The following is a 27,720-nucleotide window of genomic DNA, read 5'->3' as shown; positions in this document are numbered from 1 at the left end:
TCCTCCCAAGCTTCCTTCTGCTGTTCCCCAGAGCCTGGGCGTGTGCATCTGTGCTGAGGGCTTTGGGGGCCCTGACTGTGCCACAAAGCTGGACGGTGGGCAGCTGGTCTGGGAGACCCTCATGGACAGCCGCCTCTCAGCCGTGAGTTGTGGATGCCCCTTGGCGGGGAGGTGCCATGCAGCCCGCCTCCTGTATCGTTCTCCCCATTCCACTCCCGAGACCACCCCCTAGGCCCAGCCTGCCACTCTGTAATGCCCTTACCTGAGTCCTCACGTCTGCACCCCACCCACAGGACACAGCTAGCCGCTTCCTGCACCGCCTGGGGCACACTATGGTGGAGGGACCTGAGGCCACCTTGTGGATGTTTGGGGGCCTGGGTCTGCCCCAGGGGCTGCTGGGAAACCTGTACAGGTGAGGACTGCCCTGGGGAGGTAGGATGCCTGAATGAGAAAAGGTTACCTCAGGGGACACTGAGACGTCTCTGACATAAGAGTCCCCTCGGGGGGGTGCAGGACAACGTCTACAGGTGAAGGATACCCCAAAGGATGCTGGGACACTTGTCGCAGGAGGCTGACCTCAGGGACTGGGACACTTATTTGGGTGGTGCTACCCCAGGGGATGGTAAGGTGATTGTCATAGGAGGTCACCTTAGGGGTTTGGGGATACCTGCCAAGTGAGGGGGGTGATCCCAGGGGTTGCTGGGATACCAGTGTGTAGGGGGGTCACCCAAGGGCATGCTGGTATGACTGTATAGTGAGGCTGCCTTTTTGCATCTTGGCCCCAGGTACTCAGTGAGCGAAAGGCGGTGGACACAGATGTTGGCAGGAGCTGAGGATGGGGGCCCAGGCCCCTCACCCCGTTCCTTCCATGCAGCTGCCTATGTGCCTGCTGGCCGTGGCGCCATGTACCTGTTGGGGGGGCTCACGGCTGGGGGCGTCGCCCGGGATTTCTGGGTCCTCAACCTCACCACCCTGCAGTGGCGGCAGGAGAAGGTGAGCATCTCTCCCCTCCCCTAGTCCCCACAACCAGGCTCTAGCAAAGGTGACCAGAGCAGCTCCTGCCAGCTTTGCCCCCAGAGGAAGAGGACTCCTCCCAGGGCTTCAGCACAAGCCCCAGAATTGAATTGCATTGGCCATTGTGGGTCATATTTCATTCCTGAGTCAGTCCCTAGCCAAGGGGACGTGAGGCTCTGGTCTCCAGGCTGGGGCACAGCCCGCTGTGGAGCCGGTACAGTCAGCCCCATGCAGCCAGAGAGCAGAGGAGCAAGGGCTTCGCAAAGGGTCCCCAGGCTACTCCTACCTGAAGAAGTGACACTGAGCAGGCAGAGACAGCGAGAGGTCTGCTGCTCACCTGCCGGGACCACGGCTGGCGGGGAGGCCTGGGGTCTGACCCGCCCCAGGCAGCTCACGACCTCCTTAGTGGTTCAAGGGGAGTTCGGGGAGCTCTGAGCCTTGCTTCTACCCACAAGATGACCCCTGACCTCTGCCCCCCACCCCCGTGACCTCCACCCTTCATCCCCAAGGCCCCGCAGACCGTGGAGCTGCCAGCAGTTGCTGGTCACACCCTTACTGCCCGCCGAGGCCTGTCTCTGCTCCTGGTGGGTGGTTACTCCCCTGAAAATGGCTTCAACCAGCAGCTGCTTGAGTACCAGCTGGCAACCGGCACCTGGGTGTCCGGAGCCCAGAGCGGGACACCTCCCACAGGTGGGCCTGGGGAGAGGGCATGGCGGGGAGGGGGCGCTACGCTTTTGACTCCCAGCCATCCTCTCTCTCCACTCCTGTAGGCTGTGGTCACTGCCCCCCCTACCTGTTGTCTCCCTGTCTACCCCCATCACCCGCCCACATTCTCAGGATGCTGCCTTTTGAGAAGTTCAGTTTATATACCCTTCCCAGACTTCATGAGAAGCTGCCTACCTCCTGCCCAGTAGCAGTGGGTCACTGTTTCCCTCTTCTAGGTCCTAGATCAGTGCCCCTCAGGTATTTTCCTTTCTCTCTCTCTCCTTCTGCATTCTTTAATCACCATCTGCAAGGTCATTCTGGTCACCCTGTCTCCCTCTCTTCTCTTTCCCAGGGTCTCTTTAATGGTTGTCCTTTAGAACCGAAGGGAGAAGGAGGGGTTGAGAAAGACTTCCAGGTCTCTGGCATCAGGGCCTGGTAGGGTGGTGTTGTGGTCATGAGAGGGGGAGCCCAGGAAGACGGGGAGCGTTCCTGATCACCAGCCCTTCCCCCAGCCTCTGTGCTCACTAATCCTCCACCCCCAGGTCTATATGGTCATTCCGCTGTGTATCACGAGGCCACTGACTCCCTCTACGTGTTTGGGGGCTTCCGCTTCCACGTGGAGCTGGCGGCCCCATCCCCTGAGCTCTACTCCCTGCACTGTCCTGACCGCACCTGGAGCCTGCTGGCCCCCTCTCAGGGGGCAAAGGTCAGGAAAAAAGGTCCAGACAGATGAGTGTAGGGGGTAGGAGGGAGGGGCCCCTCCCTTTCCCAGTGCCCCAGGGACTGGCTCAACCTTGGATTCCTACTCTCCCTCCTTTCTGGTACCCCAAGTCTCCCCTTCTTCTCTCTGTGACTTGGAGGTAAGAATCCTAGACCAGGAGGTCAGAGGCCTGGGTTCTGTCCCAGCTCTGCCACACTCTGGGCGTGGCCGTGACAGGTCCCTCCCCTTCCTGGCCTCTCCAGCTGTGAAACGGGACACTGAGGCTCCTTGTGCTTCTGCCTTCAAGGCCAAAGGAGACAGTGGGAGAGCAGGAAACCCCGGGTATGCTGTTTAGAGACAATTGCATTTGCCATCCACAAACATATTCCCAAGCCCTTCTTGGGGCTGGACCGCAAGGGAGATGGAAGTAAGAGCCCCAGCAGGATACGCCCCGGTCCAGCTGGCGAGGTCACCCAAGAAATGTGGGGCTCATCTCAAGCATCTGAGGCTGGGTTCCTGAGGAACAGCATGGGGTTTGGGGGTTCTGGGAGTTCAGGGAAGGGAGATGGCTGTGGAGACAGCTCTGAGGAATGAGGGAGGCTTCCCGGAGGAAGGAGGTGAGATTTGAGGAAGGTTAGGATTGGGTGGGCTGGTAGGGGCTGGGGCGTGGGGAGGTTTGGAGTGGCGGGTGGGCTGAGAGGGAGCACGAAGAGCGGGTGACCGTGGGCTCTGACAGCCCGTCCTGCCGTGTGTCTCCCCATCAGCCCCGCCCCCGACTTTTCCACGCCTCAGCCTTGCTAGGAGACACCATGGTGGTCCTTGGGGGGCGCTCGGACCCTGACGAGTTCAGCAGCGATGTCCTGCTCTACCAGGTCAACTGCAACACCTGGCTCCTGCCTGACCTCATCCGTAAGTCCACCACTCTCCCTGGGAGGCCGCGGGACAACCAGGGGGAGCGCTGGCCCTGTCCTGCGACTCTCACTCATTAGGGGTCATTTGGGCCCCTTCAGGCCCACAGGCAAAGCTCCTGTCCTCTCCACGTTATCTAAGCACCCACGGAGACACCCTCCTTCTTTTTCTGTCTTAGAAAAGTTTTTAATTCTGTTTATGAAGTAATGATGGTCATTGTAGATAATTTGTAAAATAGGAAGGAAAAAATCCCCCATAATCCCATTCTCTAGAGGCAACGACTGTCATATGTGAGGGTGCTTCCTTCCAGTTCATAGGCTGGAAAGGGATTGTATCTTGCCGTTTTATTTCATTTGACAGTCATTGTAAATGACTGACTGTGTGTGTGTGTCTCCGGGCCTGTCTCCTTTGCTTTTTGTTGCTTTCTCTGAGCCTCTGTCTCTAACTCTCTTTCGCTTTTAATCTATTTTTTCCACTGACTCTTTTTTTTTTTGAGGATTTAAAAAAATTTAGGTGAAATTCACATAACACAATTAGTCATCATAAAACGAACAATTTAGCGACATTTAGTACCTTCACAGTGTGGTTCAGCCACCACCTTAGTCTTGTTCCACAACATTTTTTTTTTTTGGCCGCGCCACGTGGCATGTAGGATCTTAGTTCCCCGACCAGGGATTGAACCCGCGCCCCCTGCAGTGGAAGCGCAGAGTCTTAACCACTGGACTGCCAGCGAAGTCCCCGGGTTCCACAACATTTGTCTCTGTTCTTTTTTTTTGCGGTACATGGGCCTCTCCCGCCGCGGAGCACAGGCTCCAGACGCGCAGGCTCAGCGGCCGTGGCTCATGGGCCCAGCCGCTCTGCGGCATATGGGATCCTCCCATACCGGGGCACGAACCCGCGTCCCCTGCATCAGCAGGCAGACTCCCAACCACTGCGCCACCAGGGAAGCCCATGTCTCTGTTCTTATTCCACTCTTTTCTGTTCCTTTTTTCTGTTTATGTGTCTCTCTCCCTCTCTTTTGTCTTGCTGTGTCTGATGCTCTTGTCCTATTTGGCCTTTTCTGTCTTCTCTCTGTCTTTCGTTGTCTGTCTCTGCTCTCCTTAGACTGTCTCTCCTCTCAGCATCCCTCTCTGACTGGTACCTTTGTGTGAATCTCTTCCTCGAGTCTCCTGCTCTCTCTCTGAACTTTCTGTCTTTCCCCAGGCCCAGCCTCTGTGGGACCACCAATGGAGGAGTCTGTGGCCCACGCTGTGGCAGCGGTAGGGGGTCGCCTGTATATCTCAGGAGGCTTTGGGGGAGTGGCCCTGGGCCGCCTGCTGGCCCTGACCCTGCCCCCTGACCCCTGCCACCTGCTGCCCTCGCCCGAAGCTTGTAACCAGTCTGGGGCCTGTACCTGGTGCCATGGGGCCTGCCTGTCCGGGGACCAGGCCCATAGGTAACCATGGAGACTGACAGCACGTGGGTGGGTGGGTGGTACTGGTGCCCTCCGAAGTGGGTTCTGTGCCAGGCCAGGCTTGTGGGGGAGGCCTCAGCAGGGTGTGGTCTGGTTAGGAGACCAGCTCACACGGGAAAATGGGCAGCTTATCACAGGCAGGGGCAGGCTCGGGGACCTCACCGAGTGGGGAGCCCTGTTTGTGGGCTGGAGTTAGCTGGGTCTGAACTGGGCCGTAAATGACCGGTCAAGTTTAGACCATGAGGGTTCAGAAGCGGGGCTGTATCTGGTGTATTTTAGAAACCATCTGAGCTGGGGAAGAATGAGATTGGAAAGGTGGGTGGGTCAGCTCAGAAAGGGCTTCCGGTGCCTGGCTGAACTGCGCTCCGTCCAGCTCCAAGACTCCTTGTCTGGAGTTTGGGAATCCAAACATATCAGCAGGCTGAAGGCGCTGTCCTAGGTTTAGCACAAACTAACTTGACTGCGCAGTTATCCTGCACTGGTATGAGGCTACTAACGTGGTATGAGGCTACTAATGGGCTTTATTTTGTCCCATTAAATGTGTTACCATGTTTACTACAGAATATTAAAGGGTTTGATTTTTAGGGTGCTCCCCCAGACTCTGCTAGGGGTATTATGTAACAGCGGGTACACCCACTGCTTTTCTGAAACCTGGAAAGTTCTGAAACAGGTGTGCCTTCAAGGATTTTGAGTGAGGGATTATGGCCCTCCACTGTGGGTGATGGGGAGGCACAGAAGGTTTAAGCAGGAGAGGGCAGGGGCAGGCTTGTGAAGGAGGGGGTGGTGAGGGGAGGCTGCAGGTGGAGGCCTGGAAGGGGGAGGCTTGAACTGGGCGGGGGCTGCAGGGCTGGAGGAGGAGGGGATGGTCAGAGAAGAATTCAGGAGGCAGAGGCCTCGGTGGCTGGAGGGCCGAGAGGCCATGGGATATCGTCCAGTGTCTCTGGCCTGGGTGGTAGGTGGACGTGGGACCATCACCAAGTGAGTTGGGGAGGAGCAGGTTTGGGAGGCCTGTGCTGAGAGCACTTGGGAGTGCATATGTGGGACCTGCAGGACGGTGTCCACGAGGCACCAGGAAGAGGTGAGGGTGAGGAGGAAGGGTGGGGCCTGGCTGAATGTGATGAGCCAGACCTCATGTCTCCCCAGGCTGGGCTGTGGTGGTCCCCCCTGCTCTCCAATGCCCCACTCCCCCGAGGAATGTCGACGTCTGCGGACCTGCAGTGAGTGCCTGGCCCGCCATCCCAGGACCCTGCAGCCTGGAGATGGAGAGGTGAATGATGAGGGTGGGGGTGGGAAGGGGGCGTGGCTCAGGCACCACTGAGCTCTTCAGCTGGGATTGGGTGGCAAGACCTGAGGCTGGAGGGATGCTGGGGGCCCTGACAACCCCGCTGAGCCCGTATCCCCCCGCCAGGCATCTGCCCCCCGCTGTAAGTGGTGTACCAACTGCCCTGAGGGTGCCTGCATCGGGCGCAATGGGTCCTGCACCTCGGAGAATGACTGTCGCATCAACCAGCGAGAGGTCTTCTGGGCTGGGAACTGCTCGGAGGCCGTGTGTGGGGCTGCCGACTGCAAGCAGTGCACAAGGGAGGGCAAGTGCATGTGGACGCGGCAGTTCAAGAGGACTGGTGAGCGCTGAGGCTTGCTCCCCGAGAGGAGAGTTTGGGGGCCTGGATTCCTGCTGCAAGGACGCCAGGGGCTCAGGGGCCTGGCTTGAGGGAGGAGGGGGGGGGGGGGCTGGGGGCCCGGACCTGCTTCTAATCCGTGTGCCCCCAACCCCAGGGGAGACCCGCCGCATCCTCTCGGTGCAGCCCACCTATGACTGGACGTGCTTCAGCCACTCTCTGCTGAACGTGTCCCCGATGCCGGTGGAATCATCGCCCCCCCTGCCCTGCCCCACGCCCTGTCACCTCCTGCCCAACTGCACCTCCTGCCTGGACTCCAAGGGTGCAGACGGGGGCTGGCAGCACTGCATCTGGAGCAGCAGCCTCCAACAGGTACTGACTGCCCCCAGCGGGGTGTGCTGTGGCCCTCCTCCCTGCTGCACACTGACCTTTCTCCAACCCCGCCGCCGCTGTCCTACGTCCGCCTCCATTTCCTTAGGGCTGGTCCCACCATCACACTTTCTCTTTCTTCCCACTTTCTCTTCTCTCGCCCCTTCCAACATCTCTTTCTTCCCTCTTTGCCTTGTTCTTGTTGTTGGGTTTTTTTTGGTTTTTTTTTTTGGCTACGTCGCACGGCTTGGGGGATCTTAGTTCCCTGATCAGAGATCGAACCCGCGCCCCCAGTGGAAGCGTGGAGTCTTAACCACTGGACCACCAGGGAAGTCCCTCTCCTTGCCTTGTGAGTCTCCCCGTCATGTCCCAGCACCTGCTTCCTGACTCCTCAGCCCTGGTGTCTCTCCAACTCTCAATTAAGCTCTCCTCGCCCCATCCTTCCCATGACTCAATACCACCATCTCCCTTCTCCCTCTCACACCTTTCCACTTTCCTCCTCCATCTCTTTCTCTCTCTACTTTTAGAAGTTTTGGTTGTAAGAAACAGAAACCCACTCGACCTGGTGTTATAAGGAACCGGGGGTATTTGATGTTGTCTGAAGGTAGGAAGTACTGTTGCTTCATCCTTCTTGGGCCGCCTGGTCTCTGATCTCAGCTGTTTTCTGCGCGTCTCCATCCTCTGGTTTCTCTCGGCTTGATCATCAACACACACCACCTCAACTGGCAGACCTTGACCCTCAGTCTGTGTGACTTCCTTTTTTTTTTTTTTTTTTAAATATTTATTTATTTACTTGGCCGCGTTGGGTCTTAGTTGCGGCCTGTGGGCTCTTCGTTGCGGCGTGCAGGCTTCTCTGTAGTTGTGGCATACGGGCTCAGTAATTGTGGCACGCAGGCTTAGTTGCCCCACGGCACGTGGGATCTTAGTTCCCCGACTAGGGGTCAAACCCGCGTCCCCTGCATTGGAAGGCAGATTCTTAACCACTGGACCACCAGGGGAGTCGCTATGTGACTTTCTAATTCCAGAGACCACAGTCATCTCTGTGTTCTTCTGTTAGTTCACATTCTCAGGGAAGACTTCAGCTCAGCTCATGAGTTAGATGTCCAGCCGTGGTCCAGTGAGGTGTGGCCAGGGAAGGGAAGGAGCACTGCTTCTGACACAGCCATTCAGACCCACCCCTCATCTATGGCTATGGTCTAGAGAGATGATTCTTGAACATGGGCATGGTCTGGGGAGGTACAGTCCACCCTTTGGCTGCCCAGTGCATGCTGTCTCATAATTCCCCCGCCTCTGGGGGGAATTCCCTGGTGGTCCAGTGGTTAGGACTCCACACTTTCACTGCCGAGGGCCCGGCTTCAATTCCTGGTCAGGGAACTAAGATCCCACAAGCCGTGCGGTACGGCTGAAAAACAAAACAAAACAAAAAAACCAAAGATGCCTCTGCCTGGCATGATTTAGCTGTCCCAGTGGCAGACACAGGCAGTCAGCCCCAGCCCCACCCCAGCAGGAGATAAGAAAGCTTCAGCTACTGCTGTCATATCCAGAAACAGTGTTACTGGGCCAGAGTTGTGAGTCTGTCTGCTCCTCATTCATCTTTTTTTTTTTTTTTTTTGCGGTACGCGGCCCTCTCACTGCTGTGGCCTCTCCCGTTGCGGAGCACAGGCTCCGGACGCGCAGGCTCAGCGGCCATGGCTCACGGGGCCAGCCGCTCCGCGGCATGTGGGATCTTCCCGGATCGCGGCACGAACCCGTGTCCCCTGCATCGGCAGGCGGACCCTCAACCACTGCGCCACCAGGGAAGCCCTACTCCTCATTCATCTTTATTGTGCAAGACCCAACTGAGGTGTGATTACTCACCATCTCACAACCCAAGAGCCTACACGAGTCTTTGGTAAAATAGGAGTGCTGTCAACAGACCCTGTCTGGGGTGTTTTCCAACACCAACAACCAATTCTCCAGTTCTCTGGACGCCAACTATGTGTTCAACAATTCAGTTAATTTCTGACACTATCTACGTGAAATCAGAGTCAGATCCCACAGGTTAAAGTGTTCAGTTCCACAAGACTGCTCCCCCTTCAGATGGCAGTCACAAATCCAGGCTAACTGGCTGTACATTGGGGGTTCCCACCATCCCCTCTGCAGGGTTGATAATGTGCTAGAATGGCTCACAGAGCTCAGAGAAACGTTTACTTACTCACACTGGTTTATTATAAAGGATACAGCTCAGGAAGAGCCAAATAGAAGAGGTGAATCGGCAAGGCACGCAGTTTCCATGCCTTCACTGGACATGCCGCCCTCCCAGAGGATGCACTCATCAACCCGGAAGCTCTCTGAATCGCATTGTTGTTGTTCTTTTTTTTTTTGGCCGTGCCGCGCGGCTTACGGGATCTTAGTCCCCCGACCAGGGATTGAACCCCAGCCCACAGCAGTGAAAGCACAGAGTCCTAACCACCGGACTGCCAGGGAAGTCCCCTGAATCTCATGGTTCAAGTGTTTTTATAGAGCTCAGTCTCTCCCCTGACCCCCCGGTGGGTGGGTGGGGCTCTAATCGCTTGGTTTTTTCGGCTGACTCCCCTAAGTCACCCCGTAAGCATAAACTCAGGTGTAAAAGGGGTCCCTTATGAACAGCAAAAGACGTCCCCACCGCTCAGGAACCCCTATGTGTTTTAGTAGCTCAGTACCAGGAACCGGGGACAAAGGCCAGATACATTTTTGTGTCATACCACACCGTCCCATAGGAAGGTCGTCCAAGTTAGATGGGAGAATGTATGTAGAGCGTGGAGCCCGGCCTGCTATTCAGTAAAAAGTCAGTAACATCCCCATGTTCCACCCACTGGGAGGATTCCCAGTCTCCGCTGTCTGGGTCACACCAAGAGGGTCAGTGCAGCGGCTGGGAGTGGGGGGTGCTCCCCGTGGGGCTCTCAGCGTGGCTGCAAGGGCAGAGGTCCCCTGCGGTGGCACCTCTAACGAGCAGAGGCCTCTCGTCCTCAAGCCTGGGGTCCTTCCGGTGATACACGTCCTCCCTAAATATTATTGAGATTTCCATTATTTGTTTTTATTGGGATCCCAGGGACTGGAAGGCAACACCAGAGAGCCTGCAGGCAGCTCAGGAGGTGTGAGGCGGGAGGGGGTGGTGGGGCGGCTGAATGGAGAGCGCGGAGCTGATGCTGCGTGGGAATGTCAGAGGGCTGCTGCCAGCTCTTCTGATTTCTGGGAAAATCAGTTAAAACTGTTGGCTCGAGTGTTTTAAAAACACAGATCAATCATAACAGGTGCGCAGACCAGACCTGTTGTGATTTCGCTCAAGGGCAGCCGTATTTTAACAGTCAGGCATTGTTCTTCTAAATGCCTTTGGCCTCAGAGCCTGGGGCAGACAACAAGGTGCTCCCTTCCCTGGCTGGCTGGCTGGCTGGCTGGCTTTTTCCCTCCTTCCCTTTGTCCTTTTACCAAATTCTTCATAGAGCACCTTCCTTGCGCTGGGCACTTTGCTAGGCTGTGGGCATATGTCAGCAGATGAGCTAGGATCCTGCATCTCTTCCAGGAACACAGGAAATGCAGTTTATGGTATTGGGCAGCAATCACATTTGGCCACTAGGGGGGGGTCCCAGCAGAAAGTGCTGAGCAGACTGGAGCCTCGGGCTTCTCTTGGCCCCCTTCCAGGTTGCCCCTCTGTTTGTCAAGGGGTGCACTAAATTCAGATCTGGAAGCCTAACCTGGAGGAGCATTTGGCTGTGGCAGTTCAGCCAGGCTCGGCTCATCACCGGCATAACCCACAGGGACTCAGAGCTCCGGCCACAGCTATCAGGGTTTTCTATTTCAGGACTGCATGGTTGCTTTGTTTCTTCCTAAGTGCTTCCAGACAGCCAGCCTAGACTAATCTCTTTCCTCTTGTACTTTACTTAAGGCCCAAGCCGTAAATAAAATGCTCTCATACACTGAGGTAAGTTTCCAGGAGTGTGAACCTCGTTGAGCACCGTGTCTGGGTCCCAGGACACAATAAGTGATGGTGTGTGAGCTGCTGAGTCCTGACCACGGACTCCTCAACTTCCCAGCTAAGGGCGGGCGGATCCTGTTGCCCCAGCAGCTGGGTCCATGTTCTAAGAGGCTGTGGCTGGCAACCCCCCTCCTGATGCTTGTTTCTTTTTCCACCTGGGATCATTGCCTTTCTTTGATTGTAAGAAACAGCTGCATCCCAAGCCAGGTGGGTAAAGGGGCTCATTAGACCAACACAGTGGTGCCTCTTGTAACCCAGGTAGAAAGTGCAGCCAGGCCCTACCAGGGACTGGAGGTGGAGCCTGGAAAGCTGCCTGTCTCCCTGTCTTTGGGGTGTGTGATTCTCATCTCTGCTTCCTTCTGTCTCTGCTCTTTTCTTGCCTCTCTCTGTTCTCTTCATTTGCTGTCATTCGTTCATCCAAACGGCCCAGCCAGCCCTAGTCTACACAATCTAGTTTCAAGGATGTCCCTAGCCTGACTTCTGGTCTGAACTGCTAGTTACAAATGCTGAGGAGGGAGAATGTGATGACCCCAGCTGATGTCCATTTTGGTCCACCCGGTTGTGGCCAGCAGGGGTGAGATCTCTGAGAAGAGGGTGCAATCCAGGAAGACACCCAGGAGGTGTTTGCTTGATCTTCTTTCTCTGCCCTTTCCCCTCCCCTGTAGTGTCTGAGCCCCTCCTACCTGCCCCTGCGATGTATGGCTGGAGGCTGCGGGCGGCTGCTCCGAGGACCCGAGAGCTGCTCCCTGGGCTGTGCTCAGGCGACACAGTGCGCCCTGTGCCTGCGGCGGCCCCACTGTGGCTGGTGTGCCTGGGGGGGCCAGGATGGGGGTGGCCGCTGCCTGGAGGGTGGACTCAGCGGCCCCCGCGATGGTGAGACGGGTTTTTGGATGGGGTGAGTGGGGCTGGCTCCTGTCTGCGTTCTGACGTGGGGTTGGTTCAGGGAACGTGGAGGGCCGCCGGGGGCTCTCACAGGTGGCGCTCAGGGGAAGGGGGAGCAAGGGCCCGGGTGGCTAGGTGAGTGGTTCAGAGGCCTCCACAGTGAAGCCCTGTATCCTCGTGCCAGGGCTGACATGTGGACGACCTGGGGCCTCCTGGGCCTTCCTGTCCTGCCCCCCTGAGGACGAGTGTGCAAACGGGCACCACGACTGCAATGAAACACAGAACTGCCATGACCGGCCCCACGGTTACGAGTGCAGCTGCAAGACGGGCTACACCATGGACAAGTGAGGCTACAGGCCAGACGCGGGGGCTTGGGTGGGGTTGAGGGGAGCAGGGCCAGGCAGACCGTGGGGTGGGAGAGTCTGTGGGGAGCGGTAGACGACGGGGCATGGATCAAAGTGGGACGCAAGAAAACATAGTCCAAGGTGTGGAGGAGGGTGTGAGGGCGGGGGCTAGGTCGTGGAGGGCAAGGTTGGTCAGTTAGTTTAACAGGATACCCTGGGAAGGGGGTCATCGCCCCTGGAGGAGGTGCTGGGCTGGACCCGGGGCAGGGGAGTGATGCAGTGGACTGGGGGGTGGACTAGTTGCGAAGAGGGTGGGCTGGCCGGTGGTGGCCTCAGAGGTGCGGTGAGGACCGTGCTGACGGCTGGGTGTGCCTTTGGGAGGGAGCAGCCCGCTACCCTGCGCTGACTCCTGCCCCACCCCTGCAGCGTGACGGGGCTGTGCCGCCCCGTGTGCGCCCAGGGCTGCGTGAACGGCTCATGCGTGGAGCCCGACCACTGCCGCTGCCACTTCGGCTTTGTCGGCCACAACTGCTCCACGGAGTGTCGCTGCAACCGCCACAGCGAGTGCGCCGGTGTGGGGGCCCGCGACCACTGCCTGCTCTGCCACAATCACACCAAGGTGTCCGTCCGGGACCTCAGGCCCTCGCCCCGGGCCTCTGTGCCTTCAGCCTACACTCAGGCATCTTGAGCCTCCTTCCAAGCCCCAGTGAGCTAGGCACAGGGAGGAGGGGGCCTAGCCCTATCCCAAGGAAGTATGAGAGGACCCTGGGGACACCATCTGGGTCTGTACCACAGAGGGGCCGCCCTGGATAGCGGGACAGAATTACTACTGGACCGGGGAGGGGGATCCCGTGGAGGAGCATCTGGGATCCTGTGGGGAAGGGCTTTCTGAGCGCAACACTGGGGCTGAAGGGGAGTGAAACCCCATCACTGGAGGTGTGCAAGTGAAGGCAGAGGGCTCGATGGCAGATGGGCTGGGACTGCCTAAGCCAGATGCCTGAGCTGTTGCTGCCCTCCCCTGGTGCTCTGAGAACCTTCCCCCAGCTCTCGCACCCACTGTGGCTCTTCACCCCCTCTGACCGCCCTGTCCCTGGTTTCCAGGGCAGCCACTGTGAGCAGTGCCTCCCCCTGTTCGTGGGTTCAGCCGTGGGGGGCGGGACCTGCCGGCCCTGCCATGCCTTTTGTCGGGGCAACAGCCAGGTCTGCGTCTCCAGGAAGGAGCTTGAAATGGCCAGGAGGGAGCCGGAGAAGTACTCGCTGGATCCGGATGAGGTGAAAGAGGCTGGGGTCCCGAGCTCCTGGGTCTGAAGGAGGAGGGGGCTGGGGGCTCCTAGTCTGAGGGAGGAGGAGGCTGCCGGGCTCTGGACTCCTGGCTCTGAGGGAGGAGGGGCTGGTCCGTGCATTTTTGTGATCACCCTGTCCTTCCTTGGCCAGATCGAAAACTGGGTGACAGAGGGGCCTAGTGAAGACGAGGCTGTGTGTGTGAACTGCCACAATAATAGCTATGGGGACAAATGTGAGAGCTGCCTCCATGGCTACTTCCTCCTCGACGGGAAGTGCACCAAGTAAGTGGGAGGGGGGCCAGGAACCCTTGCCCCGCTCAGTAGGAACAGCTCTGGGAGCCAGGCTCCTCTCCCCAGTCCTCTGCCCTCAGTCAGGAAAGGCTGAGATCCCCTGAGGCACGGGTTGGGGGCAAAGAACTAGGCTCAGGTGGGAGACCCTCTCCCTCAGGCCAGTGCTGAAACGCAGGCTGCTGAGCAGCCCTGGTGGAGACTCTTGGGCAAAGAGAGAGAGAGGGCCCTGAGGGAGAGGCCTCAGGACAGCCTCCCCGTTCCACCCCCTTCCTTCTGCATGGTCAGTAAGCCCTGGAGTTCGTCCATCCTGGGTTCTAATCCTGACTCTGCCACTTACCAACACTGTGGCCTTGGGGTAAACGGCTTGACCTCTGTGAGCCTCAGTTTCCTCTTCTGGCCTCATGGGTTGGAGCTCACGTTTACAGCATCCAGCCTGGGCCCCTGTAGGTCGTGGGGGCTCTATAACCCCCGTCTTCTTCCCTCTCTTCAGATGTCAGTGTAATGGCCATGCAGACACATGTAACGAGCAGGACGGGACAGGCTGCCCGTGTCAGAACAACACAGAGACGGGCACGTGCCAGGGCAGCTCCCCCAGTGACCGCCGAGACTGCTACAAATACCAGGTGCGGCTGGAGAAGCAAGATATGGGCCAAGGGCCCCATGCCCAGAAGAGGTCAGGGCTGGGATGAGGTAGCCTGGCCCGGGCAGGACTGACAACGTGGTTCCGATATCAGTGGTCATGGGGATCAAGGTCAACTTGATAGACTGTTCGTGAGCCCTAGTCAGTTTCAGGCCCCGGGTGGTGTTGCTGGGATCCCAGAAATGAGCCTCTTGTGGGCGGTGGAGGTGAGGAGACGGACTCCAGTACGGATAGTCACAACTTAAAGACTGCAGATGCCAGAAAACTCATCTCGTAGTGGCTTAAGCAAAAAAGAAAATGTGTTGGCTCTTAGAACTGAGGTCTGGAGTCCACTTGAGGAATGGGCAGATCCGGGTGCTCACACAGTGCAGTCAGGAGCCCTTCTTTCCCTGGGTCTTGACTCTGCTGTCCTCTGGGTTGGCTTCATTCTCAGGCAAGTTTTCGCTCAAGTGGTGGCCCTCACCTGATCACTTGGGGCCAGTAGGGGATCTCATATTATTACTAATACCCATATGCAAATTCCCCTTGAGTCCATATCCCCTTTCTTCAGCTGGGGGGCTCCTGGAGCCCCTGTACTGACTGCCTGGTTGGTTACTGTGTTGCAGGCTCACCTCCCACAGAGGGGATATTCCATGTTCCTTCCTTGGGGTACAGCTCCTACCACCCCACCCACCTACCTTCTCTCTAGTTCCAGAAGGAAGAGAGAATCCCTTGCTCGCCTCAGTCTCCCTACCCGTCTATTGGCAAAGATGCGACTACGCCCAAAATGGCGAAGAGCTTCCCAAGCCTTACCCCTAACATTTCCATCCAAGACCAGAATTTTTGCTTTCTTTCGTTTTTTTTCAGCCTTGCCGTGCGGCATGCGTGATCTTAGTTCCCCAACCAGGGATCGAATCCGTGCCCCTTGCATTGGGAGCTCAGAGTCTTAACCACTGGGCCGCCAGGGAAGTCCCCAGAATTTTTGCTTGCTTGATGCATAATCAAAAGGCCCATTGGTCTTTGTCAAAACAGACAGCTTCAGAGCTTAATTCAGACCTCCTCCTCCAGCAGCTCTGTTGGTAGCTCTGAAACAGCAGTTTCTTTACCTTCTAATGATAGCAGTAGTGGTTAGTATGTAAGGAGTGCCTGCCATAGATACAGTGGAGACAGCACAGACACGGAAGGCTCATGAAGGCTGTGCTAGGGCCTCGGTGAGCTGTGGGCGTAAGAGCAAAAGGAGGCTCAGAGACTTGTCCCAGGTCAGACAGCTGGCTGGGTTTGGAGCTTGGACTGACCCTGGTCAATCCCAGAGGTTGAGTGGTTTCCACTGGACTACAGGAATCAAAATAGCTGTTATCCAGCCAACTCATTCACTCGACACCTCTTTACTGAGCACCTAATATATGCCAGGCACTGTGCAAGGCATTGGGACACAGTAGGGAACAAAACAGGCAAAATGTTCTGTCCTCAGGGAATTCATGGAGGAGTCCAGCAACCAACAAATGAATATGTCAGACATGTAGTGTGTTAGTGATGAGCAGTAAGGAGGAAAATTAAGCAGAAAGGAGGGCTAGGAAATGTTGGGAGCAGAAATGGTAGATACAGTGGCCAAGGAAGGCCTCAGTGAGAATGTGACACTTGAGTAAAGACATTCAAACATGGGGCGGGTGGTGCGGGGCAGGCAGGAGAGCGATCCAAGCAGAGGCTCAACCAGTGCAAAGGCACTGAGGCAGGACCTACCCAATATAGTCCAGAAACAGCAAAGCTAGCAGGCAAGGCTGGCTCACCTGTGCTGGGCCTGTGATTTCAGTAGTGTTTACTCTCTGTGTACAGAGGAAGAATCTCCAGTTCAGCAAGGTTAAGTCACTATTCCAAGGCCACACAGCTAGTGAGGAGGTAGAGCCAGGATTCAACAGAGCTCTTCATTGCTGTGCCTCAGAGTTCCAGAGGCCTTGCCACTAGGGTGCTCTGGTCACTGGGGTGACACCAGGAACAGCAGTGCTGGAGTGTAGGATGCTGTTAGTGTCCACACTGTGTCAGGGAAATCCAGGGGGGTCACAAGGAAGCTGCTGGGACACTGTGGAAACCCAGGGCAGGGGCTACTTACCAGTAGGTACAAAATGTCAGTCCTCCTTGGAGGAGGGCTGGACCCTGAGTTCAGCTCTGATGGCCGCTTCCACTCCCTACCCTGCCCGCAGTGTGCCAAGTGCCGGGAGTCATTCCACGGGAGCCCGCTGGGTGGCCAGCAGTGCTACCGCCTCATCTCCGTGGAGCAGGAGTACTGCCTGGACCCCACGTCCCAGACCAACTGTTTCCACGAGCCGAAGCGCCGCGCTCTGGGCCCCGGCCGCACTGTCCTCTTTGGCGTGCAGCCCAAGTTCACCAATGTGGACATCCGCCTGACGCTGGATGTGACCTTTGGCGCCGTGGACCTCTACGTCTCCACCTCCTATGACACCTTCGTGGTCCGTGTGGCCCCCGACACTGGCGTCCACACCGTACACATCCAGCCGCCACCGCCTCCCCCAGCCCCTCCACCCCCTGCTGACGGTGGGCCCCGGGGGGCTGGGGATCTGGGGGGACCTGGGGCCGGAGGTGGGCCGGCCACCCCAGCGGAGCCACGAGTGCGGGAGGTGTGGCCACGGGGCCTGATCACCTACGTGACGGTGACAGAGCCATCCGTGGTGCTGGTGGTCCGTGGCGTGCGGGACCGGCTGGTCATCACCTACCCGCACGAGCACCACACCCTCAAGTCCAGCCGTTTCTACCTGCTCCTGCTGGGCGTGGGAGACCCAAGTGGGCCCAGTGCTAATGGCTCGGCCGACTCGCAGGGCCTGCTCTTCTTCCGGCAGGACCAGGCCCACATCGACCTGTTTGTCTTCTTCTCCGTCTTCTTCTCCTGCTTCTTTCTCTTCCTCTCACTCTGCGTGCTGCTCTGGAAGGCCAAGCAGGCCCTGGATCAGCGGCAGGAGCAGCGCCGGCACCTGCAAGAAATGACCAAGATGGCCAGCCGCCCCTTCGCCAAGGTCACCGTCTGCTTCCCACCCGACCCTGCCGCCCCGGCCCCCGCCTGGAAGCCGGCCGGGCTCCCACCACCCGCCTTCCGCCGCTCTGAGCCCTTCTTGGCACCCTTGCTGCTGACGGGGGCTGGCGGGCCCTGGGGACCCGTGGGAGGGAGCTGCTGCCCACCAACCATCCCTGCCACCACCGCTGGCCTGCGAGCCGGGCCTATCACCCTTGAGCCCACTGAAGATGGCATGGCCGGCGTTGCCACCCTGTTGCTCCAGCTGCCTGGCGGGCCCCATGCACCCAACGGCGCCTGCCTGGGGTCAGCCCTTGTCACTCTGCGGCACAGGCTGCATGAGTACTGTGGGGGGAGCGGGGGTGCTGGGGGCGGTGGGCACGGGGCTGGTGCAGGCCGGAAGGGACTGCTGAGCCAGGACAACCTCACCAGCATGTCTCTCTGACCCGTGGTGGGACCCTCAGCCACAGCAGTCGAGTCCCCTGAGGGGGCCGCCCTGGACTTGGGGCCCCTCCACCTGGGACACTGTGTCCTCAGAGACCTCTGGTTTCCTTCCCCTGGGTGGGGTGGGGTGGGGTGGGGTGGGGGGGTCCCCAGACAGGCCTTCTTTGTTCTGCATTCAACAATTATTTATTGAATACCTACTATGTGCCAGGCACTGTTGAAGGCACTGGGCAGAGCGGGAACCAAGACAGCCAAGGTTCCCTGATCTCGTGGGATTTAGGTTCTAGTGAAGGGATCCCGTCGGCATGCGCGCACATGCGCACGCACACACAGATGAGTCAGACCATGGCGAATGGGACGAGTGCCGTGAGGTAGCAACGGAACATGGCTGTGATGAACCTTGGGGTAGTCAGTTGGTCCCTGTGCGAAGCTAGACTTTAAGAAGGAAACTGGCTGTGGGAAGAGCTGTGGGAAGCGGGATCCAGGCAGAGGGAACTGTTAGGACAAAGGCCCTGAGGCGGGAACCAGCTTCTGTTATTGGAAGGATCGGAAAGCTGGCCAGTGTGACCCAGACCACGTGTGAAGAGGAGATGAGGTCAGGGTCAGGCAGGGGCGGATCACCCAGGGCCTGTGGGCCACACATAGGGTTTGGGGTTTTATTCTCAGGGCATTGGGCAGCCATCGGACAGTTTTAGGAGGGAGAATGACAGGATCCGATGTATTTAAGAGGTCACTCCGCTCTGTGGAGAGTGGACTGGGGACGGTGAAAGAGAGGCAGCAGGGGGACAAGAGATGGGCCAGATCAGGGAAGTGGCCGTGAGAAGAGGAGTCGGGAACAGATGCAGGCTGTGGGTGGAAGGATGTGACGATGGTGTGGACGTCGGAGTGAGGGAGGGAAGGAGTCCAGGCTGACCCCAACTTTGTGGCCCAAACTGTGGGTGGAAGGTGGGTTTATAAAGACGGGGCAGACTGGAGCTGTGGGGGGAAACCAGGAGTCCAGCTTTAGACCTAAGATCCCCTTTAGAGACATCTCTTCGGGTAGGTCCAAGCAGGGAAACACAGTCACCCGGAGTCTTTTCAGCAAAGGGAGCTGAGTGCGGGGATTGGCTCTACTGGTGAGGGACGCTGCCGAGAAGAGATGGGACAGTGAGGCAGCCCAGGGGCGAGCCAGAGCAGGACGCTGCTGCTGCCACCGCTAGGCTGGAGGGACAAGGCTCAGGTGGTGGTACCTGACCCCAGGATCAGGGTCACTGTGCTCAGAGGGGGCATAAGGAGACAAAGCCCCTGCCTGAGATGCCGCCCCGGGAAGGGCAGGGTTGGGTGGGGGACACCAGGGTTCGAATAGAAATGGCAGAGTTTTCAACATACAGCTCTCTTCCCAGACAATGCTGCCTTGAAGCAGCATCTGGCTTTTCCCCAGGGCCTACCCTCACCCCAGCCACCACCTTGCTGAGCCCTTCTGCCCCTTGAGGACCGCCTCTGCCCCCCATCCCCACCCCATCCTAACCATCTTGAACTTGGGACTCCTCCTTTCCCAAGACTCCATCCCTCAGCTGTTTTTTTGGACCTTGGAGAGCTGGGCCCCGTGTCTTCCTCTCCGTCTGAGGCCATGTGTGCCCTCAGAGGCCGTCTGAAAGAGGGGGAGCGATTAAAGCAACAAATAGTGTGGGGAAGATCCAGTGTCCAAGTGCTGTCTGTGTGCAGCGGATGGGCCGTCTTGGCTTTCTGACCCAGCACCTGAGAGCTGGTTAAGTCAGATAAATGTCCTTATCTTGGTGCCCCCTCCAAGCCGCGTGGCCTGAGCCTGGCTCTTCACTGTGTCTCCTGGCGGGGGTGGTGCCACTACAGAAGCTCTTGTTCCCCAGGAGGGATGACCTGAGGGGACATGAGGGCAGTGAGGCCTTTGACCCTTGCCCAGATCCCTGTCACAAGGAGACCCCTGCTCGTCTCAGGAAGGAAAACAGACTGCCTCGCTCCCAGGTGTGGGTTTTATTCTGGCCCCTGACGTAAGAGAATTCAGGCAGCGCAAAGACTGAGGTGAGGCCCTAGCACGGTGAGCTTTCTCTAATTCAAGTAGATTCTCACAGCCCCAACCAAAAGCAGCATGGGAGCCTTTATCCACCAGTCCCCTGGCCAAGCAAGAGCGCTTTTGCGAGGGAAGGTGGGAGTGGGAGATCATCCCGTCGGTGGGCCTCGCTCAGCGTGGGAGTCTTGCTGTTCCACCGTGTACTTACGACCCAGCCCCTAGGCACAGGCCGGCTGCTTCATCTGCTTCTGAGCCAAGGACATGACGATGTGTTGGATTTAGGGGGCCTGTGAATATCATGGTATTTTCAGACGTTATGAGCAATTTAAGGAGTTTTCAGGGATTACTCTGCCCACACGTTCTGCCTTTATGAGCTGATAGTCGTACCTAACCTCCAAGATGTGACTGTGAGCTTACATTTTACTGAACACCAGTGCTAGATCGCTCGCTCTCATGATCTTTCCAACAATCAAATCTATGAGGTAGGGACCATGTAATCCCCATCTTGCAGATGAGAAGACAGAAGTTCCTAGACACTGTTTAGCTGTTGAGCGACAGCTGCCATTTGAACCCAGACCTGACTCTCACATCCATGTTCCTGACCACCAGGCTCTTCCACTTCCCAAGGAAGGACTGCTTTATTTGGCATAAGTTGACCTAGCTGTCTCAGCACAGAGTGGACACTAGGAGTAGGTGTTCAAAATGGTCAATATCTGCTCAGGATAAGGCAGAATTTCCCAACTGGGGAGCCGACTAGCAGTGGGACACGCTGCCTCAGGGAGTCCTGAGGCCAGTGGGGTCATCCCGCATAACCAGAAAGGAGTTAAGGTGGTTATTCAAGACTCATCCATGGGGGCTTCCCTGGTGGCGCAGTGGTTAAGAACCCGCCTGCCAATGCAGGAGACACGGGTTCGAGCCCTGGTTCGGGAGGATCCCACATGCCGCAGAGCAACCAAGCCCGTGCACCACAACGACTGAGCCTGCGCTCTAGAGCACGCGGGCCACAACTACTGAAGCCGGCGCGTCTAGAGCCCGTGCTCCACAACAAGAGAAGCCACCGCAATGAGAAGCCCGCGCACCACAACGAGGAACAGCCCACGCTCGCCGTAACTAGAGGAAGCCCGCGTGCAGCAGCGAAGACCCAACACATCCAAAAATAAATTAATTAATTAAAAGTGCTGGCCCCCTGCCAGGTCCTGCTAAATGCTTAGGGGAAAGAAAAAAAAATGGCTCCTCCATGTTGTGTTTGGACCCTTTGGTAAGGTCTCTTATTAGCAGTCACCCTGTGACTTTGCCTTCCTGAGCAGCGCGTTTGCACTGACTGGACTTTTCCTCTGGGGCACAGAGCCACCTTCCCTTCAGCTCCTGTCACTGCTATGCAGATGCCCCTGTACCACTGCCCCACAGCATGTGTTCCTCCTTTTCCACGTCAAACCCTCAGCAGTTGCCTCTCCCTGATACCCACACACCCGAATGCAAGGGGCTTGTGGTGAAGTGAGAGAAAGCCTGGACACGGGATGCTAGGGACCTGGATTCTAGCCCATGTGTGGCCACTGATGGCCTAGGGACTTCAGGAGAAGGGGAGAAATTTTACCAAGGGCCTACAGCACTCCAGCGCTGTGCTGGGTGCTTGGCATGAGTATTTTAATCTTCCCAGCGTCACAGCTGGGAGGTATGGGCTTGTCCCCCCATTCTGCAGATTCAGAAATTAAGTCCCTTGCCCAAAACTCAGGGCAGATTAGTAGACGAGTCCAGATTCCGACACAAGCCTGTCTGACTTTCCATCGCCCCCCTGTATTACCTCTAAAATCTCTTCCCTTTTCTAAGCCAACGTCTCCCACCTGTGATCACACATTGTCTCCACCTCCACTGGGCTCTGCACTGTTCTGGACATATAGCCGTCGACAAGGTCCCTGCTCTCATGGAGCTGACAAGCCAGTGGGGAGCCAAATAATGAAAGATTCGGTATGTTGGAAAATGACTGGAAAAACAAGGCAGTGAAGGAGGGGGATGGGGAGGTAGGTACTTGCTCTTTAATGTAAGGTGGAAGTGGGGGGGCTCACTTTTTTTTTTAATTTATTTTTGGCTGCGTTGGGTCTTCATCAGTGCGTGCAGGCTTTCTCTAGTTGCAGCGAGCTGGGGTTACTCTTCATTGCGGTGCAGGGGCTTCTCATTGCAGTGGCTTCTCTTGTTGCGGAGCCCCGGCTCTAGGAGCGTGGTTTTCAGTAGTTGTGGCTCGCGGGCTCTGGAGTGCAGGCTCAGTCGTTGTGGCGCACGGGCTTAGTTTCCCTGCAGCACGTGGGATCTTCCCGGACCAGGGATGGAACCCACGTCCCCTGCATTGGCAGGCGGATTCTTAACCATCTGCGCCACCAGGGAAGTCCTGGGCCTCACTCTTAAGATGACATGCGGGCAGAAGTGAAAGAGTGAGCCATAGGGACATCTGAGGAGAGAGAGTTCCGAGTTGAGGGAACAGCCAGTGCCAGGATCCTGACGTGGGAGCGCGCCTAACATCTTAGAGAGACAACCAAGAGACTCGTGGAGTAGCGAGAATAAAGAGGAGGCAAGGCCACAGAGGGAATGAGAGGGAGATGGTGCGGGTCCTTGAGCCGCCGTTGAGGACTCTGGCGTTTACTACGTGCAGGAGGAGCCAGCAGAGGGTTCTGAGCACAGGAGGCATGTGAACTATTTCAGATGTCCACAGGGCTTCTCCGTGGGGAAGAGCCTAAAAGGGTGGAGTTAGGGCAGGAAGCCCAGTGAGGAGCCACTGCATTTGTTTAGGCCAAAGAGGAGGGTGGTTGGAACAAGGAGGCGCAGTAGAATGGGAAGAAGGGAGATTCTGGATCTGTTCTGAAAGTAGAACCAACAGAATTTGTTGACAGTTTGGATACTGGGTGAGAGAGAAAGTGGGCAACAGAAGGGATGGCGTTCGCTATTTCCTGAGATGAGGAAGACTGTGGGAAGAGCAGACTTGGGGCGGTGGGGAATCAGGGGTCAGGTCTTAGACACGTTAAACTTAAGATGCCTATTAGACATTCCAAGTGAAGAATGTCACTCGATGGTTGAATACACACAGAGAGAGAAGAATAGCAAATAATACAAATAATATATGAATATTAGAATAGTTATACATTATTACATAATAATAATATTAACAACAGTTTGTTAAATTGACTCTGGTCTTTCCATCTGTTCCATCTCTTGCTCTCACAGTAGCCATATGACATATTAGGGATTATCCTCAGAGGGAGAAACAGACTCAGGTGTATTAATTTACTAAGAGAACACAGCTGGTAAGTGGCAAGAGTCAAGATTGAATCCCAGGTCTGTCCAACTTTGAGACCCAAACATTTCTAATCTGCTAGTCGCTTTTCAATAAAGGGGGTGGATTGAATTGTATGATCCTTGAGTATGCCTTTCAGCTCTAGAGAGTTTTAAACCTGACAGTTCTGTGCTTTGAAGACAAAGAGCCTCCGCATCTGTTAGGATTGTGTGCAGGCCAAGAGTCCACAGGTATTGAGTGAGCAGGGGGGCTCTCCTAATTTTTTCTTTGAATGGTTGGTACCCGGACAGTCCTCAGACAGCCTTTCTGGTTTGGCTAATTTTCAGGCTCTGGGCGGAGCTTCAGGTAGGCAGCTAGGGAGTTGGTGGTTTTCCTTTGTTAGTGAGGACTCCCTGGCTTAGTGAGGGAAGAGACTTGCCAATGTCGCACACAGCAGATCCGGGTCAAGCATCTGACTCGACTCTGGAACTCCTTCCACACCTAGGCATGTTCCCTGTGTCCCCGCCTCCCTCACCAAACCTCCTTCTCCACCCAGATTCCTTCCCTGGGACAAAAAAGGATGTAGGCGGAGTTGGTTTTTAGGGTTTTTTTTTTTATTGTGGGTGCATTTCTGGTAGCGGGATAGGGCGGAGGGTCAGGACCTCCCAGGAGAAGGCAGAGGAGGGCAGGCATGACGGGTGGAAAAGGAGAAAGGTGAGGGGAACGTCTTTACTCTCGGATCTTCAGCTCCCGCGCCATCTGACAGAGGGCGCAGGGCAAACAAAAGGTGAGGGCCGCCCAGTCTTTCGCGATAGAGCCCTGGAGGGTGGGAGAAAGAGGTTAGCAGTCCTAACTTGCATCCCAGGAGGCCCGTCCCCAGCCCTCGGCTCCTGCGGTCCCGGGCCCGGCGCGTACCTGGATGTGGTAGCGCTCGCGCATGCCGGTGCGCAGGGAGTTCAGGGTTCCGGGCAGGCAGGGAGTGCCGCAGCACTCGCCGAAGTCGTCGGAGATGCGGCAGGCGAGGCACAGAGGGACGAAAGTGCCGCACAGACCTGCAGGGAACGCGGGGCAATAAAGGCGGGGCCCACCGGGTGCCACCGGCCGGCTCTGCCTCGGGGAGGGGCTAGGCGGGGTCCGCGGCGCGCGGTTGAGGGGCCCAGAGGCAGCTGAGTGTTGGTGGAAGTGAGGGTCCCAGAGGGAATTAGGGGTCCGAAGAGTGGGGTTTCAAGATTGGGAAATAAGGTTTGAAGGGGGAGTTGGGGACCCAAGGAAGACAAGTGAGGGTGCAAGGGGGACGTTGAGGGTCCCAGTGGAAGTTGGAAGGTGTGAGGCCGGGATCCTAGGGAGTGTCGGGCGTCCCAGGAAGGCATGAGGGTTAGAGACTGGGAATTCAGGGTCCAAGGAAGGAGACGGGGAGTGGGGTTAGTAGGGCGAGGAAGGGGCTGGGGGTGACCTTCGCTCCCCTCCCGCTCTTTCCCCGGGCCTGGAGAGGGAGCGGCAGGCACTCACAGATGGGCATGTCACTGCAGCAGTCCATGAGAGTGGTGTTCCAGTCACTGAGCTGGCACTGGTAGCTGCTGGCACCCTGGGGCTGGCTGGTCACTGGGTAGGACATGGCTGCGGAGGGGAGAGGCGGGGGTCAGCGGGCAGCTTCGCAGCACCTCCTGGGCCCTTGCACCTATGCAGCCCCTCCCTCTGCTGGGCAGTCCGGGCGAGGCCACCAGGCCGCCCACTGAGGGGACACCACTGTGCCTCCCCTGTTCTTTATGCCACATCTGGGCATCGACATCCCAGTCTGTCCCTGTTGTTGGTGTCTCCTGTACAACTGGTTCGGCTGGAGGTGGGGTGGGTGGGGAGCCTGCAAGTCTAGGGAAGGTTGGCGCCACATGTGGGCGGGGCGGAGACCTGCCGCCGGTTCCTCCACGCCTGGGCCTGGGGACCTGGGTCCCTGCACGTCAGGGCATCTGGGGTGCAGGCAGACGCCGTCTGTCTTCGAAGCCAGGGTGCCCAGGGGAAGGAAGTGGCCATGTTCCGGGGACTGGAAGGTTTGGGGTTCCATCCAGCGATCCCACCTTTGCCTTTCACGTTGTCGTGCATCTCAAATTGCATCTTGCTGGCCCTGAGGAGGTGGCCGTTGGGGACAGCAGATGTGGCAGTGGTGACAGCGTCAGAATCTGTCCAAGGGATGCTGGATACTGGGGGAGGTCAGGGCAAGGGGCAGGGGCACTGGGGGCTGGGTTCTCAGGGGTAAGGATGCTGGGGAGAAAGAGCCATATCAGCTTGCCAGTTAGGAGAGACATGGGATAGGGTTGTATGGGGTTGGGGGCGAGAAACTCGCCCATCTCTCTACAGCTGCCCACAGACCCCAGAGGACCCTTCTCATACCAGAGGCAGAGCTGGAGAGAAAGACCAAAAGACAGAGACAGGCAGAGTCAGAGACAAGGGGAGAAAGAGATCAGAGGTAGGTGCCTATAGAGATGCCACCAGTAACACTCACACCTGCCCAGTACTGTTTTTCTGTAAGCCCATTTCACAGACAGCACACTGAGGCTCAGTGAGCTGAAGAGAAACGCCTCACATCTGATGGCCCAGCCAAGAGGGTTAGTAAAGGGGGTACTGGCCCCCAGAACTTCCAACTTCAACTCAGTGCCATCAGGTTGAGAAAGGGGGGTGGGTCACAGGGGGCATTGAGAAAGACAGGGATGTCCAGAGAGGTAAACAGTCAGAGACATGTAAGGGGGCAGAGAGACGTGAGTGGAGTTGGGTGGGGGGAGAAGAGAGCAGAGGCACCAACCTTTGAGTAGAAGGCTGTGGGCAGATGCTCCTACCTGCAGGACTGCTACAGCGACGATGGAGACAGAGGTGTGGGTGACACCTGGGAACTGAGTTGCTTATATCTGGGCGGGCCACGTGGCCCTGGGTGGGGCTCTGACAGAGATGCCCAGGGAGCCAAGCCGGTCTGGCTGACCCTCTTCCCCACATTGGGACTTCCCCTTCCTCCTTCTCCATCCCTCATTCCCCTCTCCCGCCTCCTGCCTGGCCTCAGAGGACCAAGGAAATCGTGGGGGAGGGGGTCCAAGGATGAGGAGCTGGGAGTAGAGATCTAAAGGGAAGTGGGCAGAGAGACCAAGAGAGGGAGAGAGAAGGCTGAGGGGAGGTGCAAGGGGCACAGCTGTACAGACACCAAAAGAGAGGAAGAGACAAGAGAAATAGGAAGGGAATGGGAGACAGAGACAGAAGGAGAGGCCCAGAGGGGAGAGAGAGACAAGGAGATTCAGAGAGATAAGATGAGAAGACATGGAGAGAGAGAGAAAGAGATGCCGAGACAGAGAGGCACAAAGATCTGGGGAGAAATAAAAAGAAAGGGGGAGAAGAGATTCAGAAAAAAGACACAAAGATAGAAAGGTGGAGTGTCAGGTGAGTGGAGGTACCAGCCACTGGCCATGCCAAGGCTTAGAGGGAAGGGAAACAGGGAGAGGAGAGAGGCTGGTGGTGCAGGAGAGTGCAGAGTGGGCTCCCACTGGGCCCTCTCCCACCATCCTTAGTGAGGCCCCAACTTCCCGGGGAGAAGGGGCTTTGTGCCCCCATTCAGGGCCACTGGGCACATGGGGGGCAGTGTGTTTTGGGGGTGACCCATGCTGGAACCAAAGTAAAAAAACACACCTCACCCAAATCCAAATTGGGAAGGGAGGAGGCTGGGGACTGAGAAACTTCTGGTTCCTGAGGGAGGTGGATGTGGTCTAGGACACTTGAGTCCTAACAGAGCAGAGGACTGGGGCCCTGGACTCCTGGGTCTGAGGGAGGAGGGGGCTGGGCGTCCAGACTCTTGGGGTTAAGCTAGGCTGCATCCCTGAGTGGGGTAGGGGTCCTGGGATACCCAGACTGCTGTCTTCCTGGGAGATGAAAGAGCTGGGGGCCTGGAGGCCTGAGTCACCAAAGTCTCCCCTCAACAGGTCTGGCGGGGTTGGAGGTGACTCAGTGAAGGAAGCAGAATTAGAGCTGGGTGGGGTTCCCACCACGGGTGTCACTCCAAAATTGTACGAGGCACCGGAAAACTGGGGTGTCAGCTGCAGAGAAGGTGATGCTGTCACCACACTGGGTATGAGTATGGGGTGATGAGGTGGACCACCCTGCTGGTCTGGGATCCCAGCTTTCCCCCCACAATCCTTAATTTCCTGACACCACCCAGATGGCTTGCTGTCCTTGTCCCCAGACCTAAGGGCAGCACGCAACATCTTGTCTGTCAGTGTCCATCACTTGGTCCGGGATCCTGAATGTCTGGGAAACATCTTCTCCCCGCTTCTGTTCTAGGGTCCCTGTCCCCCACCCCGCCCCCACCCCCGTCTCCGCATCTTTGTCTCTCTGGCTCTGAATCTCTCCTTTCCTTCTTTCCTCATCTCTGCAGATCTGTTTCCAAATTTCTCCTGGTTCTCTGTCTCCTCATCTCTGAGTCTCTCTTCCCAAGCTCTGTGTCTCAGTGTCCTTATCCTGGAGCCTCTGCGTCCTTTCTCAGCATCTCTCCCCATCCTGAGGCTTACCGCATGGAGGCAGCCACAGAGCCCCATCCCCCAGCTGTCCAGACCATGGGCTGCAGGTGACTCAGGGTCAGACCCTAGGTCTTCCAAGACAACAACCTGAGTTGTCCTCAAGTTTCCTCTCCCAACTCTGACACAGCCTGGGGGCCCCAATTAGATAGATACAGAAACTCATGTACGTGAGGAAATCAGGACTGGGAAAGCTGTGAGGTGGCCTGCTTGGGGGTGAGGAGGAGGGAAGTGGCAGGA

At 57.1% G+C, this 27,720-nt stretch overlaps 2 protein-coding genes across 6 annotated transcripts in view; one reads left to right on the top strand and one right to left on the bottom strand.

Annotated features, from left to right (window-relative positions):
- The window catches only part of MEGF8 (multiple EGF like domains 8), a 47,661-nt gene extending 24,012 nt beyond the window's left edge, over positions 1-23,649 (top strand). For all 3 annotated transcript variants that reach the window (XM_033430892.2, XM_004271241.3, XM_033430891.2), the window contains 17 exons: positions 32-142; positions 294-412; positions 786-993; positions 1,524-1,704; positions 2,262-2,425; positions 3,184-3,328; positions 4,532-4,763; positions 5,925-6,048; positions 6,190-6,403; positions 6,558-6,772; positions 11,429-11,636; positions 11,830-11,989; positions 12,416-12,608; positions 13,091-13,261; positions 13,424-13,554; positions 14,054-14,186; positions 16,381-23,649. In XM_033430892.2, the coding sequence (XP_033286783.1) occupies positions 32-142; positions 294-412; positions 786-993; positions 1,524-1,704; positions 2,262-2,425; positions 3,184-3,328; positions 4,532-4,763; positions 5,925-6,048; positions 6,190-6,403; positions 6,558-6,772; positions 11,429-11,636; positions 11,830-11,989; positions 12,416-12,608; positions 13,091-13,261; positions 13,424-13,554; positions 14,054-14,186; positions 16,381-17,649 (3,978 nt within the window). In that variant the 3' untranslated portion in view covers positions 17,650-23,649. The remainder of the gene's footprint in view (positions 1-31; positions 143-293; positions 413-785; positions 994-1,523; positions 1,705-2,261; positions 2,426-3,183; positions 3,329-4,531; positions 4,764-5,924; positions 6,049-6,189; positions 6,404-6,557; positions 6,773-11,428; positions 11,637-11,829; positions 11,990-12,415; positions 12,609-13,090; positions 13,262-13,423; positions 13,555-14,053; positions 14,187-16,380) is intronic.
- CNFN (cornifelin) lies at positions 23,529-25,867 on the bottom strand. 3 transcript variants are annotated; one of them, XM_033430893.2, is made up of 4 exons: positions 25,731-25,867; positions 24,446-24,553; positions 23,852-23,988; positions 23,529-23,755 (listed from the first exon to the last, which is right to left on the bottom strand). In XM_033430893.2, the coding sequence occupies exons 2-4, from the start codon at positions 24,549-24,551 to the stop codon at positions 23,666-23,668; spliced, it is 333 nt and encodes a 110-aa protein (XP_033286784.1). In that variant the 5' UTR covers positions 24,552-24,553; positions 25,731-25,867; the 3' UTR covers positions 23,529-23,665. The 3 variants fall into 3 exon arrangements, with proteins under 3 accessions (XP_033286784.1, XP_049559795.1, XP_004271290.1); XM_049703838.1 differs by having other exon boundaries at positions 25,765-25,789; XM_004271242.3 differs by lacking the exon at positions 25,731-25,867 and adding an exon at positions 25,009-25,711.
- Positions 25,868-27,720: the final 1,853 nt, after the last annotated feature.

The sequence above is a fragment of the Orcinus orca genome, chromosome 20, assembly GCF_937001465.1.
Source record: "Orcinus orca chromosome 20, mOrcOrc1.1, whole genome shotgun sequence".
NCBI lineage: Eukaryota > Metazoa > Chordata > Mammalia > Artiodactyla > Delphinidae > Orcinus > Orcinus orca.
This window is presented reverse-complemented; position numbering and strand designations above follow the sequence as displayed.

Coding starts and splice junctions, on each gene's coding strand:
- CNFN (XM_004271242.3), bottom strand. CDS start 25,045: ATGCAATTTGAGATGCACGACAACGTGAAAGGCAAAG. Junction 23,989..24,445: donor CTGCAGTGACATGCCCATCT/GTGAGTGCCTGC, acceptor CGTTCCCTGCAG/GTCTGTGCGGCACTTTCGTC. Junction 23,756..23,851: donor GCGAGCGCTACCACATCCAG/GTACGCGCCGGG, acceptor CCCACCCTCCAG/GGCTCTATCGCGAAAGACTG.